This window comes from Trichosurus vulpecula, chromosome 8, assembly GCF_011100635.1.
Source record: "Trichosurus vulpecula isolate mTriVul1 chromosome 8, mTriVul1.pri, whole genome shotgun sequence".
Lineage (NCBI taxonomy): Eukaryota > Metazoa > Chordata > Mammalia > Diprotodontia > Phalangeridae > Trichosurus > Trichosurus vulpecula.
Genome location: NC_050580.1, coordinates 62,848,920 through 62,869,701, shown reverse-complemented (window position 1 = coordinate 62,869,701; position 20,782 = coordinate 62,848,920). Strand labels below are relative to the sequence as shown.

Below are 20,782 nucleotides of genomic sequence, written 5' to 3'. Positions count from 1 at the left end.
AGTCATCATTGAGAAACTAGGAGAACAGACAAGGAGGAGAGAAATGACCAAAGCTCAATATTAGCTAGTAAATCATTAGCCTTTTCTTGGAATCCTGGAAGCTGAGTGGACCATCAATATAAATACCAGCAGCCTCTTCCCTCTGAAATCTGTCTTCTGTACGGATGCCAAATTGATATTCCTGAAGCAAAACTCTGACCATGTCACTGTCCTGTTCAAGAAACTGCAGTGGCTCCCTATTGCTCTAGGACAAACTATAAACTCCTACGTAAAACCCTTCACAAACTGACTCCAACTTACAAAGAGAGACAGAGACAGAGAGACAAAGAGAGACAGAGAGAGAAGGAGAGAGACAGAGACAGAGAGAGACAGAGATAAAGAGACACATAGTTCCTAGATGGCACCATCAGATTATTGGAGTCAAGGAGATTGAATATATGGTATCAGAATTGAAGGAGCAGGAAGGGATTAAATCATAACATGGAGAAGCAAAAAACCATACTTTGCCCTCTACTACTAGTTCCAGACTATTTATTTGAAAGTGTAGGTCTGATGGGGTGGAGGGTTGCTTCTATAGCAACCCCAAATTCATTTCTTTCAAGGGTCATCCAAGCCCTTAGACTAGGACTGTCAAATTGGAGGCCTGTATAGATCCTTGAGGGTACAGATGAGACTTGTACCAGAATGCTGATGAAGGATTTCCTCTGTAGTAGCTCCAACTCCGTTTTCTTTCTGTTGGATTTCCAAAACTTCAGGGTAGGACTGTGAGGCTGGGTCAGTCTTATAGATCCCTGAGGAGAAGGTAAAACTCATCATTACATTGGGGGATTGTCTCTCTAGCAATCTCCAATTCTTTTTCTTTCTTGTGGTGTTTGGGAGGGGACATTAACACTTTTAGGGTGCTACTATATGACTGGAGGCCTATATAGGTCCTGGGGTAAAGATGGGACTGATTGAAAAAAGAAAGGAGAATTGTTCTCATTTCATGAAATAATATGAGTCTTTGGCTAATATGGAAATATGGTTTGAATGACCGCATATATAATTGATATCAAATTGCTTGCCTTCTCAAGGAAGGGGGAGGGATGGGAAGGAGGAAGAGAATTTTGAACTCAAAATTTTTAAAAAATAATTGTTACTTTTTTAGTGTAATTGGGAAATATTTAATGAAATCAATAAAAACATATTTTTAAAATAATCGGTAGTCCTAAAAGGACTAAAGGACTAAAAGTGCTAAAATGAAAGTCTTCCTTGCATTTTCTATGGAAAGAAACAAAGGCTGTCCTATGTCTGGTATGTACTGTTACCCTGAGTACCTGAATAGAAGTTGTGATCATTTTACCTTGATTAATGAAAACATATACATGAGCTATAATCCAAAGTTCCCAGAGAGAGTTTTGGGGAGCATAGAGTCATAGGTCTGGCATTGGAAGGGACTTCAGAGACTCAATTGACCAACCCCCCCCCCATTTTACAGATGAGGAAACAGGCCCAGGTAGGTTAAATGTCTTGCCCAAGGCTGGGCAGGTAGGAAATGTTGAAGGCTGAACTTGAACCCAGGTCTTCTGACTTCAGAACTAGTGCTCTTTCTACTGTACCAGGTCAAAAGGATAAAATTTTAGGAGATCACCCTTCCCCCCTTCCCACAGAACTCAGTCCTTGTGAGCTTTGGGTCTGGGCCACATATTTCAGGGATTTGTACCAGGGGAGAGCACTTTCCCTTCTTTCCCTTCTTATATCTAAGAGAGTTAGAATTTTGAAACTTTTTCTCTTCTGGAGAGAGAGGAGGAATATAAGGAGGATTGGAACATGGGTGACATGAATTTTTCCTAGGAAGTAGAATTTCCTACCAGTGTTCAGGTGGGTTTCCCTGTTGGACTAGAGCATACAGGGGGGAGAAAAGACAAAATAAAAGAAAACTGGCCTCATCAAGCCTCCTCCTTTCCCTCCTACTATTTGTTTCCAAAGGCACAGCCCCTGGTGCCAGTTCTGAGGGACCCAAGAAACAATAGTAGTAATCAGAGGCACACAGACCTCCATCCAGGAATGAAGCAGCTCCCTGGAAACCATCAGGAAGTACTATCAGGCTAAATGTTATCAAGAGACCTGTTTTTCTCTGCCTTATCGATAGTAGAGACTTGGAAAAAGGGCAAAAATACCACTGACTTGACATCATTTTCTAAGCAACAAAAAGTCTCAGACATACACAAGTCTTTCAAAGTCTAGATGAGAGTGAGTCAGGGCCATCCCTTCCATTCTGTTCTCTCATATTCTGTCCAGTTCTAGCTTAGATTGACATCATCACCAGTTGGCCAACACCTCATATCTCAGTTTCCTTGTCTCTAAAGTAGCATAACCTCGCTGCCTCATGGAGCATTAGGAGAGAGATCTCACCATTCCCAGTAAGGACATCTCACAAGGATCATTCTTACAATCGAAGCCGGCTTCCTTGCTCCATGACTTAATGATCCTACCCAGAGGTTTTATACTCAGCAAAGAGCTTTCTCATCCATATCATCATGCCCATGAGAGAGCTCACTACCTGTTGGGCCTCGGGAAATTATCCACCTTCCCTGGGCCTCAGCTCCTCCACCTGCAGAGTGAGAAGCTTGGACTAGACAGCCCCTAGTGTCCCATCCAGCTGTAAATAAAAAATTCTATGTAACTGCAAGTAGTCAGTGCAGGATTATTTTCCACATTTGGCAGATTAGGACTCCAAGGCATAAAATCAATTAATGCAGCATGGCAGAGGACCACTCAATTTAGAACTGAAAGGGGCTTTAGAGATTGTTTAGTCCAACCCCCTCATTTACAGATGAGGTTCAGGGAAGGTTAGGGACTGCTCAAGGTCACACAGGTAGTAAGCAGAAGAGCCAAGGTTCAAACTCAATGTCGTCCGGCTGGAAATCTCTTCCCACTACATCAGGCTGTTGCTGTTCAGTTGTTTCAGTAGTGTCTGACTTTTTGTGACCACATTTGGGGTTTTCTTGGAAGAAGAGATACTAGAGTACTTTGCCCGTTTCCTTCTCCAGCTCATTTTACAGATGAGGAGACTGAGGCAAACAGGGTGAAACGACTTGTCCAGGATCACACAGCTAGTAAGCTGTCTGAGGCCAGATTTGAACTCAGGTCTTCTTGATTCCAGGCCTAATCCACTGAGCCACCCAGCTGCCTCTCTCCCTCCCTCCCCATTTTTCTTCGTTATGACACAGTAGATAGACTACTGAATTTAGAATCAAGAAGACTTTGGTTCAAGGGCTGCTTAAGATGCTTAATGGCTATGCGATGGTGGGCAAGTCCTTAAGTGCTCTCAGTTTCCTCAACAGTAAAATGGGGACAATTATAGCAGCCACCTCACAGTGTAGTTTCGAAGATCCAATGAGGTCCTATTTTTACGGCACTTTGCAAACTTTCAGCGCTATAGAAACGTAAACTCTCACTGCTTTTGTTACTCACCGACTAGACTATAGGTTCTATGAAGGTGTAAACTGAGTCTTCACTTTCTCTTGTATTCCTAGATCTCCACAAAAAGGACCCTGGGAGTAGTACTAGGACTTAGATCAGTTCTAGGTCCATCTTTACCACTAACTCTTCGCTTCTCCAGGCCTCCGTACAACGAAGTCTAGATGATCTTCACAGTCTCTTCCTCCAGCTCTAACGTTCTTGAATGCCATGATTTGTCTTCGGCTCCTTAACAACAGTAAATGCGTCACCAAAATTATCTAATTTCAGAATCAACAGGGACACAAGAGAGCATCTAGAATGACTTGTATTGAAGTGGAGATTCCCTCGACGATATCCCCAAAAGGCAATCAGCCTGCCACACGAGGCATATCTCCAGTTGTTTAGAATGCCCTAACCTCTTGAGGCAGGTTATTTCGACGGCTCTAATTGTTAGCAAGCTTTCAGCTCACTCTGGAAGGGAATCATCGTATGAGAGAACTGAAAGGGACCTCAGAAAAACCTTATAGTTCAAGCCCTTGCTTTGATAGGTGAGGAAATTGAACCCCAGGGCAGTGATCTGCCCAAGAACAAAGTTACGCCGTCTTTCACATAAGATTCTTGCAAATACTCAAGGATAGTTATTGTAGCTTTCCCTCCCCCCAAGTCTTCTTTTCAGCCTAAACATCCCCGGTTCCTTTAACTGATCCTCGAATGGCATCATCTCCAGTCCTCTTACCACCCCAGTAACTCTCCTATTCATACATTTCAATTCCTTTCTAACATGTGGTATACACAAATGAACAGAATCCTGCAGGTTTGTTCTGAACATGGCAGAGTATAGCGAGTCTCTTGCCTCCTGCAATCTGGAAAATAAACTTCGATGAATTCAGCTTAAAATCGCATTGCTTTTTTTTTTTTACAAGTGAGCTTGCAGTCCACTAAAACCTTCAGATCTTTTTCTCTATAACCCAGGTCTTTGAACTTTGGGTTCATGGATCTACACCATGAAAACGACCTCGATTTTAGGATAATCCGGGAAGAATAGGGACTGGTGGAAATAGAAAGTTATGTGATTATTATGGTGCCTGGAACACAGTAGGTGATTAATAAATGCTTGTTATTGACGGTGATAATGTAGTTTAGTTGGAAGAGCCCTGGATTTGAGTTTGAATTATGGCATGTTGAATTATATGACGACCGACAAGTGACTTCATTTCTCTGGATCTGTTTCATCACTTGTAAGACAGGGAAAATAAATTATCACATACATGTGGGCAATTATCACTATCCCTTTGTCTGGCCCCGTCTGCAACCCAGTACTCATCAGGAAGTCAGGTTCCCATGTAAGTAAGCCTAACTAGGTGACCTGGTAGCTTCTAGAGAACCTCATAAGATACTGCAGCACCCCTGTGATAGCCACACATTGCCCGAGAAGCTATAAATAAAATGTTTGGCTCATTCTTCCCTCCCCTCCCCCTTCTCTCTCTCTCTCTTTCTCTCTCGTTCTCTTTTTTTAAACGAAAGTGGATGTGAAATTGAAAGAAGGGGGACAATTTACATACGATGAACTCGAAGAGCTGGGGAAGAATTCTATAAAAGGAAAGACACCCTCAGCCCTGCTTGTGGATTGTGAGGAGAGTATGGTCTGGAGAGTGTGGAGAGTGAGCTGATGTTTCCTTGATCAGCTGTAGCAGACCTCTGGGAATCTGAGGGCTAGAAAGTCTTAGTGGCTTGCCCAAGATCGCAAAGGCTGGGACTAGAACCCATATCATCTAACCTTCAATCCAGTGCTTCTTCCACTCTACCCTTGCCCTAGTGTCTGGGATGACTTGGAGATCTTTGGTTCTCTCTTAAGAGTTGGATGATTTCAGGGAGCAGTTTGTTTTGTGCCATCATATTTCCCTTCTAGTTCCCTGGGTACCAAGACTACCTCCCCTGATTCACTTTCATCAGTTATGCATCTTGTGTTTGATTACCCTGCCCTCTATCTTTTATTTATTATCCATAGTTGTGTATAGTTTAACAATTTCCTTCCATTTAGTACATGCATATATTTAAGTCTTGCCTCTAAGCAAAATCCTCAAGAGCAGGGCAAAGATCTTCTAATCTGTCCCAATAATAAAACTTTGTAGCTGCCTGCTTCTGTTAGAGACTTCCTCTGATGTCTCATTTTGGTGGCATGGAGATGACCCTGGAAACCCCGAGACTGTTTCAGGGAAGCACGAGCATGGAATTAGATCACATCCATGATCTAATGTGATGCCCTTGAGGTAAGCCTGTTAGCATTGCATTTTCTAGATGAGGAAGAAGCTTGGCAAGGTGTCCAAGATCATATAGCAATTACACAGCATAGTCAGGAGACAGGACTTTAAAGTTGGATCATGCAATCCAACCCTTCTTTTTGCAGACTAGAATTCAGATCTCCTGAGATCCCACTGCTAGACAGCTATTACAAGGAGGGTAAAGACAGGAAGAAAGATCCCATACACACCAAAATATTCAAAGTAGCTCTTCTTAGGGTAGCAAAGAACTGGAGTCAAAATAGATACCGGGGATGGCATCATAGGATGGGTCATACAAATTGTGGTAAATGTATATTATGGAATATTACTGCTCCATAAGGCAAGATGAATATGAAGAATCCTGAGACACGTAGGAAGACTTATGTCAACTGATGCAGAATAACGTAAGCAGAAGCAGGAAAACAGTGTATGCAATAATAATAATCGTCTAAGTGGAGAAAAATAATGAAATCCTGAAACTGAATGTTATGCAATTATAACTGGCCCCAAGGAAAAGTTAAGAAAATGCAGCTCTGTCCACGCCTTGCAGGGACAGAGGACTAAGGGTATGAATACTGCATATGCCAACAGACAAGTTTAATCTATTGGTTGGTGTTCCTGAACTGTTTTATTTTTTAAACTTTTAAAAGCTTTGTTACAAGTGATGATTTGGTGGGTAAGAGACAGGGAGAAGTATATTGAGAAATAAAGGCTTTATAAAAATAAAGGATATCAACAAAAATGAAATAAAAATCTAGGTCTTAATGCAATATTAATTTTTCTATATTAACTCTGTCTCAAGCAAACCATGGCATAGTAGCTGTGCATGTGTAATATGCAATCAAAAACACTTGCTGGCTAGATAATTGATGGATTGGTGGCATACTGTCATTATTCTCTGTTTCGTATCAGTCATCTCCCCAGTTAGACAGAAAGCTTCTTGAGGGTAAACATCTTCTATTTCTTCTGTGTCTAGCACAGAGCTGAGTGAGTATATGATGGGTGCTCAATGATAATATTGCAATTCAATAGGAAAGATGGTCCGCTCAGTGCTATACTTAATGGCTAATGATGATCAACGTTATATCATGGTCACTAGGGCTTGTACACGGCTGCTCCCCTTTTCAAGTATTGCAAATATTGAGCCAGGCCTCTCCTACCTATCTGATTACACAGCCCCACAGCCCATATGGTAAATGTAAGAGGCTGAAGTCTAGAAAGGTCATCTAGTGGACACTCCTTTACCTCTAGGCAGGACTGTCAGTCAATAATGTTTATGGATTCTGTACTACTAGGTACAGAGTCAGGAGTTGCGCATAGATTGTGTATGTGTGGATACTTTGGGCTAAGAGTTAACAAAGTGAGAAAAGAAATGATTCTTTCTTTCAGGGATATCCAACTTGGGAGAGAAAACAGACCCTGTGAACAACTGTATAACAAAAGGCAAAGGCTCAGATTAACACAGGACAAATGAAATATGTCAGGGAAACAGAGTGGAGGAGAGTTCAGGGAGGCAGAGTGGGTGGGTGAGAGAAGGCTTCTGGGAAAAGGTGGGTTTTGAAGGCTATAAGTCACATAGATAGGAAGGGGCAGAGGCCACAGAATTCAAGAAGGTGGAGACAATGACCTTTAAGTAGGTATGGAGGCAGGACAGCAAACAGAACTAAAATGAAGGAGAGAAGTCAGGATGGAAGGTGGCCTTTGGAGAATTCATAGGTTTGTAGGATCACAGATTTAAAGCTGTAAGGGACTTTAGAGATCATCTTATCCGGCCAAGTAACCTACAGACAGGTGGCCATTGGAACCATGAAAAGAGAGAAGCTCCAGTCACCCTAGGGAAGTTGGTGACTTTTTTTTTCTGACTTCCTTCAGTTTTACCCAAGATCCATTATTTTTGGGCAAAAGGGGTCATGGCCTGGGCATAAGGCATCTGACTTTGAGGTTTGGGTTTTTGGTCAAGTGGGAAAACTTCAAAATCTTGAGCCAAGACTTAGTGTGGAAAAAGAAGAAAAGGGAAGAGATAAAAGAAACAGAAGTAAGGAAAAGAAAGAAGAGAAGAAAAGTGGAGGGAAAAGAGAAAGGAAAAGAAGTAAAGAGCAGAGCAGAAGACAAAGAGAAAGGGAAGGATATTGATAAAGGGGGCAAGTCAATCAAAAGAAAAAAGAATACAGAAGAGAAAGAAAAAGAGCAAGAAGAGAAAAAATGGAAAGGGGGAAAGAAATGAATTATGAAGACAAAAAGAAGGGAGACAGAAAAAAGAGAGAAAGGGGGAAGCAGAAGAAGGAGGAGGAGCAGGGAAAAAGGAAACTTTTCTTGGGGCCAAGAAATAGGGATCTGATCACTGGATGATTATGGAGCTGAAACTCTGGAGTCTGCATCCCCTCAAAATCTCCTGAACTTTCCAGAGTTTCTTTTTGAAAAATATGTATCCATACTGAATTTCCAGATGGAAGAAATTAGGAAGAGAAAGGACCCACAAGTGATATTAAGTTGAAGAAGGAAAAAATGTGAGAGGGTAAAAAAATGGGGGGAAGGGGAGAGGGTGGAGGGAGAGGGAGGAAAAGAAAGACAGAGAGAGCGAAATAGAAAGAGGAGAAAGGGAAATGGAGGGATACAGACAGACATACGGGAGGAAAGAAAGGAAGGAAGGAAGGAAAAGAAAGAAGAGAAAGGAAGGAAAGAAGGAAGGAGGGGAAGGAAGGGAGGGAAAGATAGAGGAAAGGAAGGCATGAAGGAAGAAAAGTAAAGAATCCGTATGATTCAAACTGAGATCTTTCCAGGACTGTGTCCACATCCTAAGGGAGCCCAGACTGACCGAAGGGGAGAGGCCGGCCTTTGATTGGCCCTGTGCTTGATACATATGCAGATAACAGATCCCTCCCCCGCGACTCCCCCAGCCCACTCCCCCGCCCTCTTGTCATCCCTGGTCAAAGAGCTGACCAATCGGGATCGGGGAAAGTTCGGGGCGGGGGGCGGGAGGGGGCTCGCGGAGACTCCGCCCCGGCCCCTTTGCAGCCCAACTCCAGGCTGTCGGAGGGGTCAGAAATAAGACAGATAGCGGATCGGCCGCCGGGGCGGAGAGAAGAGAAGGGGGCGGGGAGAAAAGTTTCCTGTGGAACTTCTTCCCCCACTCTGGGCTCCGCGGCCGCCTAGCCGGGGCTGGCCGGGCTGCAGAGAAGCGGGCAGCGGAGTGGCTGCCGGACGGAGCGGAGGGCGAACGGCGGCGGCGGCGGCGCTGGGGGGGCTGGAGGGCTAGGCGCGGGATCGGGCCCCCCCTCCCCGCCCCTCACTAGAGCGCAGCGGGGCAGCGGGCCCGGGGAGGAGCGGTGGAGGGGGCTCGCGGGCAGGAGCTGACGGCGGCGGCGGCGGCCGAGGAGTAGCGGGGCAAGCAAGATGAGCCTGCTGTCAGCCATCGACACCAGCGCTGCCTCGGTCTACCAGCCGGCCCAGCTCCTCAACTGGGTCTACCTGTCCCTGCAGGACACGCACCAGGCGAGCGCCTTCGACGCCTTCCGGCCGGAGCCGGCCGGCGCCTCCCACCCGGAGCTGGGCTACGGCAAGGGCAGCCCCGAGCAGCTGGGCTCGCCCCTCAACTCCAGCTATCTCAACAGCTTCCTCCAGCTGCAGCGCGGAGAGGTGGGTGCGCTCCCCTGCCCGCCGATCCCTCCCCAGCCGGCCGGCGGGGCCATCCCTTCTCCTCCCGCGCCCAGCCTGGCCAGGCTCCCTTCCAACTTTGCAACAGTTTCTTCTCTTCCAACTTTGCAACACTTTCCCCCAAGTTTGCCAAGGTTAGCCCCCGAGGGCGCTCTGGAATCTCCCATCCCGCCGCGGGAGCCCCCCACACCCTGCCCCCTGAGGTGGCTCTCGTTCCTTGTCCTCTGCAGGGCAGGAGACCACCCCCCCCCATTCCGCGCCAAGCGCAGGCCCGGGCGGCCTCCCCACTCCCTGTTCCCTCCACCCCCCCATCCCTGAAGGGCCCTCTCTGGCCCGGGATGTCCGGCCCGCAGAGCAAGGGGGTGGGGAGCCTGGGAGGAACACTGGCCGTCCTGCAGTGCCTCCTGACAGGCGGAGTCTGGGATTCGTGACCTGCAGGAGGCTCTGGATTCCCCACCCCACCCCCACCTCTACTCTTGCCCCCAGGAGAGCCAGAGAGCCGGGAGGGGGATGCCCCCCTCCTCAGTATCCTTCCTACGCCAAAACCCATCTCCATCCCCGCGCGTTGGGAGGGCCTGGGGCAAGCCCAGAATCTATTCATTCTGCAGAGTTGTTGGGAGTTGCCCAAAGTCTGTTTTCTCTTCCCTGGCTTGACGTGCTTATGGCTACAGGATGAGCCCCAAATGATTTCATAGAAAAGCCTTTGCTAGTGCAAAGAGCACAGGAGTCTGGGATTGGAAACCCGGCTCGCTGCTTCCAAGCCAAGTCACCTAACTTGAATGGCCTCAGTTTCTGTCTTTGTAAAATGAGTGGATTGAGCTAGGTTAAATGTAAGGTTCCTCCCAGCTCTACATTTTATAATCCCTTCAGAGGGTCTGCAATCCTGGGAAAAACTGACAGCCAAAGGAGGGTTTGCCTCCCTGCTTTCTGCCTCGGGGACCGTCCTTCGAATCCACTTAATTTACATCCACCAGCTCCTCCCCCACTCCCTGCCGCTCCCACCTCAGTGGGTCGCCTGGGACCACATAGGAAGTGGTTTTTGAGGGCTCAAAGGTGACCCTGCAGACCACTTCCCCTCCCCCCAGTCTGGAAAAAAAAGTCACAGGGAAGGCAGCCCCACCGAGCTGCGGGCTAGGCAGCCCCAGGGTGTTTTGCTTTTTGGGGAGGAGAGGGGAACGGGGGAGTGGGAGCTGGGCTGGGGAGAGTAAGGAGATGAAAAGAGAGAGGTGTTCAAGCTTCCCTTGGACCTTTTCTAGAAACCTGGGCTCCAGGCAGGGTGGCAAAGTCCACCAGTTCAGTGGATTTGGTTACAAAGGCAACTCATAGTATTTCCTCTCTTATTGGGGTGGGGTGGGGGCGGTTTTGGGGAGAAAAGAAAGCAAATAAGCTGGAGATAAATAAATAAACATATATATGTATATGTACATATACATATATACGTGTGTGTATACATATGTATGTATGTATGTATTGCTGTGGTTTGTAGCAAAGGGGATAGGGAGGAACTTTACCAGGCTCCTGGGAGCTGAATCCCATTCTTCAGAGAACTTCATAAAGCCCTTAGCTCCTTTCTCTTCTTCTCTCTAAGACTCTATCCTATTGGCAATTCTTTCCCTTTTCTTCATCTCACACTTCTCCTTCACCATTTACCTTTTGGTCTTGGGGGGAGTTGAGGTGAGATGTCACTTCCCCATCAGTCCTGGTCATTTTGGTGACCTCCAGGAGGGGAGGTGTATGTGTGTGGGGGCCTGTGTATCTGTGTTATTTATTAGTGAGGTTCTCCTTTTGTTATGGCTTGTCTCTGTTTATGTCTCACCACTGAGGGAGGAGGGCACACCTGGACTGTAGAAATTTGGGAGGATTGGTTTAGTAATCAACCTTGTCTTTGACAAGAGGGCAAGGGATGAGTTCACATTAATTGATTTCCTGTGGTCAGGGTTCCCTTGCTATGTGCCTTCTCTGCCTTTCATTGATTGAGAAAGCTTTATAGGGAGAACCAGTGTTCCTGTCTGGAACTTTGGGAATTTAGGGAAGTAACTGGTGTCTTGGTGATTTGAAGTTGGTGGCTTGTAACACCTGCTCTCGTGAGACTTCCTAGTGATGGCCAGAGGTGATGCAGTTTATTGAAAACTATCCTGTGCTTAGAATCAAGCGACCTGGATTCCTGGAATCATAGATTCATAGATTTAGAGCTGGGAGGAATCTTAGAAATCACCTAGTTTAACCCCCTTCCCCCCATTTAGGGTCTTGCCTTGTCTCATTATATGAGAGGAAATGGAATAAGCATTTACATAGATAGCACTTACTATGTGCCAGGCACTGTGCTAAACACTATACAAATATTATTTCATTTGATCCTCATAAACATCTGGCAAGGTAGGTGCTGTTATTTACCCTCATTTTACAATTGAGGCAAATAAGTTGTGTCTAGGTTACACAACTAGTTAAATGTCTAAGGGTGGTTTTGAACTCAGGTCTTCCTGACCTGACTCTTCATATTTTGTGCTTCTCTTTCACCCCATTGGAATGTAAAGACCTTATATTGAGGTAGTGTGGAGGGAGCAGATAGAAGTGCCCGTAGATTCTATTTTCAGAAATATAAGAGATCAATTTCTTAACAGCTTTTTCAAAGCACCAGGGTTGTTGTGTTTGTTTTTGCCTGCTGTCTATGGTTTGGTCTCTGAGGTGGCCACAGGTGAAGTTCCTGTTCTTATAGGCCTTTCTCATCTACTTCTCTCATCTCGTCCCTAAACTCCACTCTGAGTTGAAGCTATGACAGTGACAGGCACGTTGCTCAGCTCAGGGCCGGGAGAATGATCTAAGGCAGCTCTAAAATAGCAGCTGGGAGAGAGAGAGAGAGAGAGAGAGAGAGAGAGAGTGGGAGGAGGAGAGAGAGAGAGTGGGAGAGAAAGAGAGAGAGAGAGAGAGAGAGAGAGAGAGAGAGAGAGAGAGAGAGAGAGAGAGAGAAATACCTATAGCCGACAAACACAGAAAGCAATATGGGGCTGTTGGAGAAGAGATGACTGTGTGTGGACCAGAGGTTCTTGGGTGGAGAGGACTCCACAGAGAACAGAGGCAGTCCATGGAGGCCTGCTATTATGTGTGAGGACTGGCAAGTCATCATAGCAGGGCTTGAGGATGTGACTTGCATACTGACCACCAAAGCTGGCCAGGACCAAGCCAGCCCCCTCTGCCAGAAATGCTCCCATCTCAGAGCAGCCTCCAGATTACTGCGATGACAATGGCAAAATGCAACGGATTGAGCTGGGTTTTGGACTTGGGGCTGGAGGGGGGAGAGTGGGGAGGTAGGGGCACAGAAAGCTCATTGTTCCTGGGGAATCTCAGCACACGGGGTTGCAACAGCAATGTGACAACGAGGAAAAGTGAAGTGTTCTGAGTGGAGTACTGGCCAGGGGTGTGTGTGTGTGTGTGTGTGTGTGTGTGTGTGTATCTGCCTGTTTGCATCTTTGTGAGTTCTCTACCATCTGCACCCAAGAGAGGGCAGAAGGAGGTGACTTGGATCTGGATCTGTGTGCAACAGGAAACAAGAGGACTCTAGTGAAGTTCTTTGGCCCAGAGAAGCATCTTTCAGAGCATGGACGCTCCCCTGGACTGGGGGAGCTCACTTTGGTGTGAGCATGGCCATCAGCTGCTGCACATGCAGCCTCCACAGGCCTCTGGTCCCGTTTTCTCCATCCTCATCCTACTTGACATCTCTTTAGCTGTTGACACTGTCAACTTAGAGAAGGCAGGATGCTGTCCCTCACTTGACAGACTTCATGGCCAAGGTATTTCCTAAATGGGAGGGAGGGATTCTGCAGGCTTTGGAGGCCCATAAAAGAAGGGAGACCCTGCTGGGTGCCCAGAGAAGGCATGCCATATAAAGAAGCTGGAGAGAAGGCTACCCTGCCAAGTTTTGCTTGGAATTTAAATTCACACCAGGGCAAGGCTGCAAAGATAGAACCTGGAGATGGGGGAAGGAGACTTGGCCACATGTCGGCCATTAGCCTTCCCTCCCTGAGACCTCACTTTTCCTCTCCTAATCTTCATTCCCTCAGAATCTCCAACGAAGCCCTGTAGTGTACTGATGTGTCTGTTAGCCCCACTTTGCTAGGCTTCTTCTCCTGTCCTGTCTTACACAGTTTGGTGTTTGATTCTCCGGGGGGCTGTGGAGTGTCCAGGCTGTAAATATTCAGGTCTGGTGCCAGGGGCAGCTGTACTTTCCTTCCTGCTTTCATCAGAAGCATATGTGTGATGATGCAAAAGGTGGAAGAAAACAAGGCTATGTATTGTGTGTGTGTGTGTGTGTGTGTGTTTGTGTGAGTATGTGTGTGCATGAGGAGGGGGGAGAGAGTGAGAGGAGATGCAGGATTTCTCTCACTGTGGTTTTTTTAATGAGTGGTTTTATATATATATATATTGGTTTCCACCTCATTCTAACTTTGCACCCAGATTCTCAGATGTGCATCATTTGATATTCTCAAGTCCAGTCTGAGTTCACTGCATTCATGAACCCCTCTCCAGACTGCCTGTCAGATAGCCAGTCAATCTCTGCCTGAGCCCTTCCAGTCGTGAGGACTGTCTTCTCTCACAAGGCAGCCTGGCCCATTCCAGTGTTGGGGAGGACTATTAATCACCAAGTTCTTCCATATGTTAACCTCCAGTCTGCCTCCTGCTTACTTAGGATCACAGATCTAAGGCTTGAAGAGATAAATAGAGGTCATCTAGTTCAGAGGTGTCAAACTAGTAGACTGAAGCCCAAATCTGATTAAAATGTAATTGGGACATGTTTAATAAAATAAATGAAAACACAATACAACATACATAATGTTAATATATAGTTTTCTAAGTAAAAATGTGGCCCACAAAGATCTGTTTCTATTTGAGTTTCTAATTCATTCCTCTCATTTTACAGATGAGGAAATTGAAGCCTAGAGAATTTGTGACCTGTGCAAGGTCACCCAGGTACTAAGTAGCAGAACCAGGATTTGAATCCATGCCTGCTGTTTCTGGGCAGCTACCTGGTGCAGTAGATACAGCACCAGCTCTGGAGTCAGGAGGACCTGAGTTTAAATCCAGCCTCAGACCCCTACTAGCTGTGTGACCCTGAGCAAGTCACTTAACCCTTTTTGCCTCAGTTTCCTTATCTATAAAATGAGCTGGAGAAGGAAATGGCAAACCGCTCCAGCATCTTTGCCAAGAAAACCCCAAATGGGGTCATGAAGAGTCAGATGCAACTGAAGTAACTCAACAATTACTATTCCATGTCCAGGATTCTTTCCGCTATCACACTGCTTTAAGTTCCACCTACACATCCGAGTTCTGTGCTCTAGAACTATACAGAACATGTCTATTCTCTTGTCTCCTTCAGATAGTTGAAGACAGTGATATCCCTCATTTCTCCCTGTTCTTCCTTTTTTTTAGGTTTTTCTTACCTTCTAGCCCCATCATCAGTCACCCTTCTCTGGACTCTACTTTGTCAATGTCTTTCCCAAAATGTAGCCCCCAGATTGCAGATGCAGGCTGCCTAGAGCAAAGAAAAGTGAAACTTTGATGTCACTTCCCTTGATCTAGCAGCCATCCAGACTCCACCACCTTTGTCTGGAACTGTGAACGGCGAATGTGCCCATAAACCTAACATCTGTCATGAGGCTGTTGGAAAGTACCATCAGGTTAGTGGATTTGAAAGGACCAAAAAGACTTGCCAGGCTGGAGCCCTGGGCTGCATCAGATAAGATCAAGTTCAAGAGGGGTAGATGTAAAATCTCCTATTTGGACTCAACCACCTCCCAGCTCCTCAAGTGTAAAAAGAATCTGGGGATTTTAGTGGCCTGCAAGCTCTCTCTGAGTTAGCAGCCAAATAACTGATGTCATCTTGGACCACATGGAAGACTTAGCTTCCAGGAATGAGAAGGTGTGAGTCCCCGTGCACGCTGCCCTAGTAAGACCACAAATGGAGTATTGTGTTCAGTTCTGGACATCATATTTAGGAAGAACGTTGATAATCTGGCAGAGGAGGGCACCCAGGCTGGTGAAAGGGCCTTGAATCCATAACATCGGAGGATCGTTTGAAGAAAATGAGGAGGTTTAGCCTAGAGAAGAGACCCAAGGGGGGCATGCCATTGTGATTAAGTGTGTGAAGGGATGTCCTATGGAAAAGGGATAAGGTTGTTCTGCTTGGTCCCAGAAGGCAGAGCCAGGAGCAAGTGGGTGGAAGGTGCAAAGAGGACAATTTTAGGCTTGATGTCAAGAAAAACTTAACAATTAGAGCTGTCCAAAAGAGAAATGGGCTTTCTTGGGAGGCAGCAAGTTCTCCTTCACTGGAGCTCTTTAACAAGAGGCTGGGTGTCCACTTGTTAGATACGTTATAGTGGGGATTCCTTTCAGGTATGAGTTGGTCTGGATGGCCACTGAGGTCATTTCTCCTTCTGAGTTTATGTGATTCCATGAGACTGGTTGGTTTGCTTCTATTCTTGAATTGAGGGAATGTAGGACCACCTAGCAGGACCATGGAGTGCTGACAATGGGTGGGGAATCTTTGGTACCCTCAGTGACAGATGACATGGCCTATGAAAGAGACACATGGACTTCTGACTGGTCTTCAGGTAGGAATGAGTGTGGTCCTTGGGGCAGGAGTGTCTGTTTTCTGAAACCACCTTTGGTTTGGACATTTGAGGTCCTGAGAAACTCAGACGTACTGACCCAGACAGAAACTCAGAAAGTACGTACAAAGCCCTCCCAAGCTGCCCTTGGGAAAGTTGAGGAGGTGAATTCAACATGAAGTATGTTGGCTTTGGGAGCTTTGTTGGCTGAAGCAGAATGACCTTGCCTGATCTCATGAGTTAAGTGGGACTTGGCTGGTTGCTGGGCTCAAAGGACAGACCACACCTCGTGGTCTTTCTGAGTCAGGCAGGAGGGTGGAGAACTGGACTAGGAGATGAGTGGGGCAGTGGGAAGGAACCAGGGGGCTGTCAGAGAGCCTTGGGCTGCTTGTTAAAGGCATTGAGAGGAGGAGAACCAGCAGATCAAGAGAAGAATTTAATAATGATCATGATTCTTTACATTTATGAAATATTTGATTTGGTATTCCATCTTTACATGCATTTCTTGTTGTTCAGTCATTTCAGTTGTGCCTGACTCTTCATGACTCCATTTGGAGTTTTCTTGGCAAAGATACTGGAGTGGTTTGCCATTTCCTCCTCTGGCTCATTTTGCAGATGAGGAAACTAAGGCAAACAGGGTTAAGACTTGCCCAGGGTCACACAGCTAGTAAGTATATAAGGCCAGATTTAAACTCATGAAGATGAGCATTCCTAATTCCAGGCCTGGTACTCCATCTACTGCACCATCTAGCTTCCCCCCTCCCCATACATTATCTAATTTAATCCTACAACACCCTGTGAAATAGACAGAATTGCAGAGCAGATGCTCTCATATGGTTTCATAGAGGTAGTTTCCTTACCAAGATTTCCCTATATCAATGAAATCACAGGACTTAAGACCATAAGCTACATGTGGGCAGGCACACTATCTTTTGTCCTTCTCGTTTCCCTCTAGCTGACAAGGTGGGGAACCCGTGGCCTTGACTGAATCCAAGTGTGGCCCTTTGACTGAATCCAAACTTCACAGAACAAATCCCCTTAATAAAAGGATTTGTTCTGTAAAACTTGGACTCAGTCAAAAGGCTACACCCAAGGACCTAGAGGGCCACATTTAGCCTAGAGGCCGCAGGTTCCCCACCGCTGCTGTATGTAGCCCAGTGATGGGCAGATAGGAGTCTAAATCAATTGGATTGAAAAACCCTCCTTCCTATAGAATAGGTTTCAATCTCATGGTTTGGGAATATAGCCTTAGTTCAGCCCTTTTGTTTCTTTTCTGTTTTTCATTCATTCAACAGGAATATAGAAAGAAGGTAGTCCCTGCCCCTGCCCTACAGAGCTTCTAATCTAGGTAGGGAGACCAGATATACCTTTAGGAAACAGCTCAGTAAAAAGAGAAGTCAGTAGGTGCCAGTGAGTGCTACCCTGTGTGGTAAACACGGCAGGTGCTGGAGGAGGGAAGGAGACACTGGGATGAAGCTGCTGCTTCTGGCATCTTCCTTCTGCCTTCTCTTTATCCCTTGGTTTCTGTCTGCCTCCTCCATTCCCCTTCTCTATCTCTTTTTCCCCTAGGCATCCATGCCTAGGGGTGAGATCATCAGATGTTCTCTGTGGGAAAGCCAGGCAGTCTTTTTTTTTTTTTTTTTGGAAGGGGGAAGGCAGGGCAATTGGAGTTAAGTGACTTTGCCCAAGGTCACACAGCTAGTAATTGTGTCAAGTGTTTGAGGTTGGATTTGAACTCAGGTCCTCCTGACTCCAGAGCTGGTGCTGTACTCACTGCGCCATCTAGCTGCCCCCAGGCAGTCTTAAAGAGAGCTGCTGTGCAGCTTTTCTTGTGTGGTGGGCCAGGCCCCTCTGCTCTTGGCCTTTGACCTGAGGTTTGCCAGTGTCAATGACTTCCTTCCTTCCTTCCTTCCTTCCTTCCTTCCTTCCTTCCTTCCTTCCTTCCTTCCTCCCTTCCCCCCTTCCTCCCTTCCTCCCTTCCTCCCTTCCTCCCTTCCTCCCTTCCTCCCTTCCTCTCTCTCTCTTTCCTTCTTTCTCCCTTCTTTCCAGACAGTCTGTCAAAGGGCCCGCCCTTTTCCTTTAAAACCCAACCCAGTGTTTTCAAACCACAGGTCCAATTTGGATTTGTTTCCCTACAGGAAACACAATCTTTATCTGAATCTGACTGAGACTGTGGAAATTGGAGCATAAGGGTCCCTGCAGAACTATGTGCTCCCTAGTTGCCCTTCTTCCAGACCACTTCTGAGTCTTGTGTTCCCTAACACAGAGAACCCCAGGCAGGCTCAGACTCATTGGTCCATGCTCTGTGTCCCAGCTGTCTCCTCAGCCCTATCTCCTCCCTTTCTGAAAGGTAGGCTGTGAGGAGAGGGCTATCAGTCCTTGATTCTGTAAGGATTGCCTCTAGGTAGGACCCATCTGACTTCTGGAGGCAGAAAGAAGACTATGGGGGCAGAGAAATTTGCAGGGTGAATAGCTCGCCTTGTCTCCCACAGAGGTCTCATGTGAGGACTGCCCTCTAAGATAAGAGGACAGTTGTTTCCGAGTTGAAAAAACCCCACCCCCCATCCCCCCACACACTCACTCCATCCCGAGCTGAGGACAAGAGTTAGAAAGCCCTTCTCTGGAAGGAGTTCATTTGTTTCTGCCCTTCTCCTCCCTATCTCTCCCTGTCTCTGTTTCTTCCTTTCCGTCTCTGCCTTTCTCTTCTGTCTGTCTCTGTCTGACCCCCTACATATCTGCTCATTACCATCATACCTGCCTGCCTGTCTGCTTTTGTTTGTTTCTTGTATTCCTACCTGTTGCCCCTGTCTCTGTCTTCTCTGCCAGTTATCCACCTGTCTCCTTTATAAACTTCTCTGCTTCTGTGGTCTGCCTAACTTTGTTTCTGTCTGACTTCTGTCTCTGCTTCTTCCCATGTCCATCTCCTCTTTCTCTGCCTCTGTCTGCTTCTTCCATCTTTTTTCTGTCATCTCTGTCTTTGGATATCACTACTTGTTTCTAATACACATTCCCTTTCTTCATTGTCTTCTGAGGACCTTATCTCCTCTAAGTGGGAACTGGAAAGAGAATGGTCTCCAGTGATTTTTTATGAGGACACAAAAAGCCTAGGCCTCAACTCCAGGGTCTAGAGAGTTTACCTCCTGGGGAACCACATGTAATTACTAGGAAATCTTACTTGGCATCTGCAACTTCAGGCCCTTTGGATGGTCAAGGGAGAGGTGGAGCTACGTAGATTCTGTCTTTATTTTAGAATGTTTTGCAGATTCCTTGTTTTTGTATGCCACAGTTAGTGCCAGTATTGCTTCTCTACAAGAGAACCTTCCCCTGTAACAAAGTAAAAGAAAGACAATGCTGATCTCACAGGATGGGGCATACAACATTGTCCACTCATAGTTTTCCACCTCCCTTCTTGGGGGAGAAAAGTGTGTTTCATCCTCTGTCTTCTGTGAACAACATGGTTTATTGCATTTAATGTGAATCCAGATGCCCATTTTGTGTTGTTTTCATCTATACCATTGTCATCATGTCATATTGTTCTTGAGATTCCTAGCAGCTGAATTCTTTATGAACCTTTGCAAGCTAGATCTTCATCTCCTTGAGGATAGAGGGTTGGAGGAGACAATCTCTCATGATCTGTTCTAACAGTAGCTTCCTCTGAGGCCATGTAAAATGAGGGGGTGGGACTTGGATGGATTCTATGGTCCCTTCTAACTCAAAATATGTGATCCTATGATTTCCTTCATCTCTGTCTTCACCTCCCTGGAGGACGGGGTGGTGCAAAGGGGACGGGCTATATGTTACCAGGAGATCATCCTGGAGCTTTCTGTTTTCAAGCCCCACTCCTGGACTCTCTGATTGCATCCTGGAAGGTAACAGAGGCATTCAGCTCCAGTTGAGTTGGTATCTTTCAAGGAGTGGCAATATGGAATAGAAAGAGCAAAGAAAGGACTAGGAACTGGGAAGCTTTGGTTCAAATCCCACCTCTGTCTCATTTCCTTATCTGTTAGGTGGGTCAATGAAATCCACCTTGTCTACTAGGTAGAGTTATTGTGAGGCTCCAGTGAGATAATATATGTGAAAATTGCTATGGAAATCACCATCGCCTGCAGCAGCAACCATTCAATTCAATTCAGCAAATATTCATTGAATGTCTACTGTGTCCAAGGCTACGTGCTAGATGCTAAAGACAAAAACAAAATCATTCCAGCTACAGAGGTATCTATAATCTGCTAAGGAGACACAAAATGTACACAAACAAGTAAATTCAAGACAATTAAATGGAAAGTACAATTCCTGGGTGAGGGGGACATAGAAAAAAATCCAGGAAGGCTTCATGGTGGAGGTAGCACCTGAACTGATCTTTGAAGAAAGATAAAGATCTGGAGAGGTAGAGGTAGGGGTGGAGTGAATTCCCGGCATGGAGCATAGTCTATGGGAAGGTCTAGAGGTGCGAGGCAGGGTGTCACATCTGGCAGAAAAGCTATTAGTCCAATTTGGTTGAAACATAGCATGCAGGAAAGGAAATTATATGGAACAAGTCTGGAAAGGTAGGTTGGAGTCTGGTTATGGTGGGTTTTCAATGCCAGATTGAGGAGTTTGTTTTTTGTCTTAGTGTCAAGGCGAAGCCAATATAGATTCTTGAACAAGAAGTGACCTGGTCAAACTTGTGCCTTAGGAAGATTATTATGATGGATTAGAGAGTGAAGAAACTAGAAGCAGAAGTAGAGACTACCAATTAGAAAGCTATTACAACAGAGATAATGAGAATCTGAACTATGATGATGATGGTGGGGGAGAGGA

At 46.1% G+C, this 20,782-nt stretch overlaps 1 protein-coding gene across 1 annotated transcript in view; it reads left to right on the top strand.

Annotated features, from left to right (window-relative positions):
• The first annotated feature begins 8,827 nt into the window (after positions 1-8,827).
• ZCCHC24 (zinc finger CCHC-type containing 24) overlaps positions 8,828-20,782 on the top strand; it is a 141,016-nt gene continuing 129,061 nt past the window's right edge. Inside the window, exon 1 of the mRNA XM_036734791.1 lies at positions 8,828-9,362. Within this exon, the coding sequence (XP_036590686.1) occupies positions 9,120-9,362 (243 nt within the window). The 5' untranslated portion in view covers positions 8,828-9,119. The remainder of the gene's footprint in view (positions 9,363-20,782) is intronic.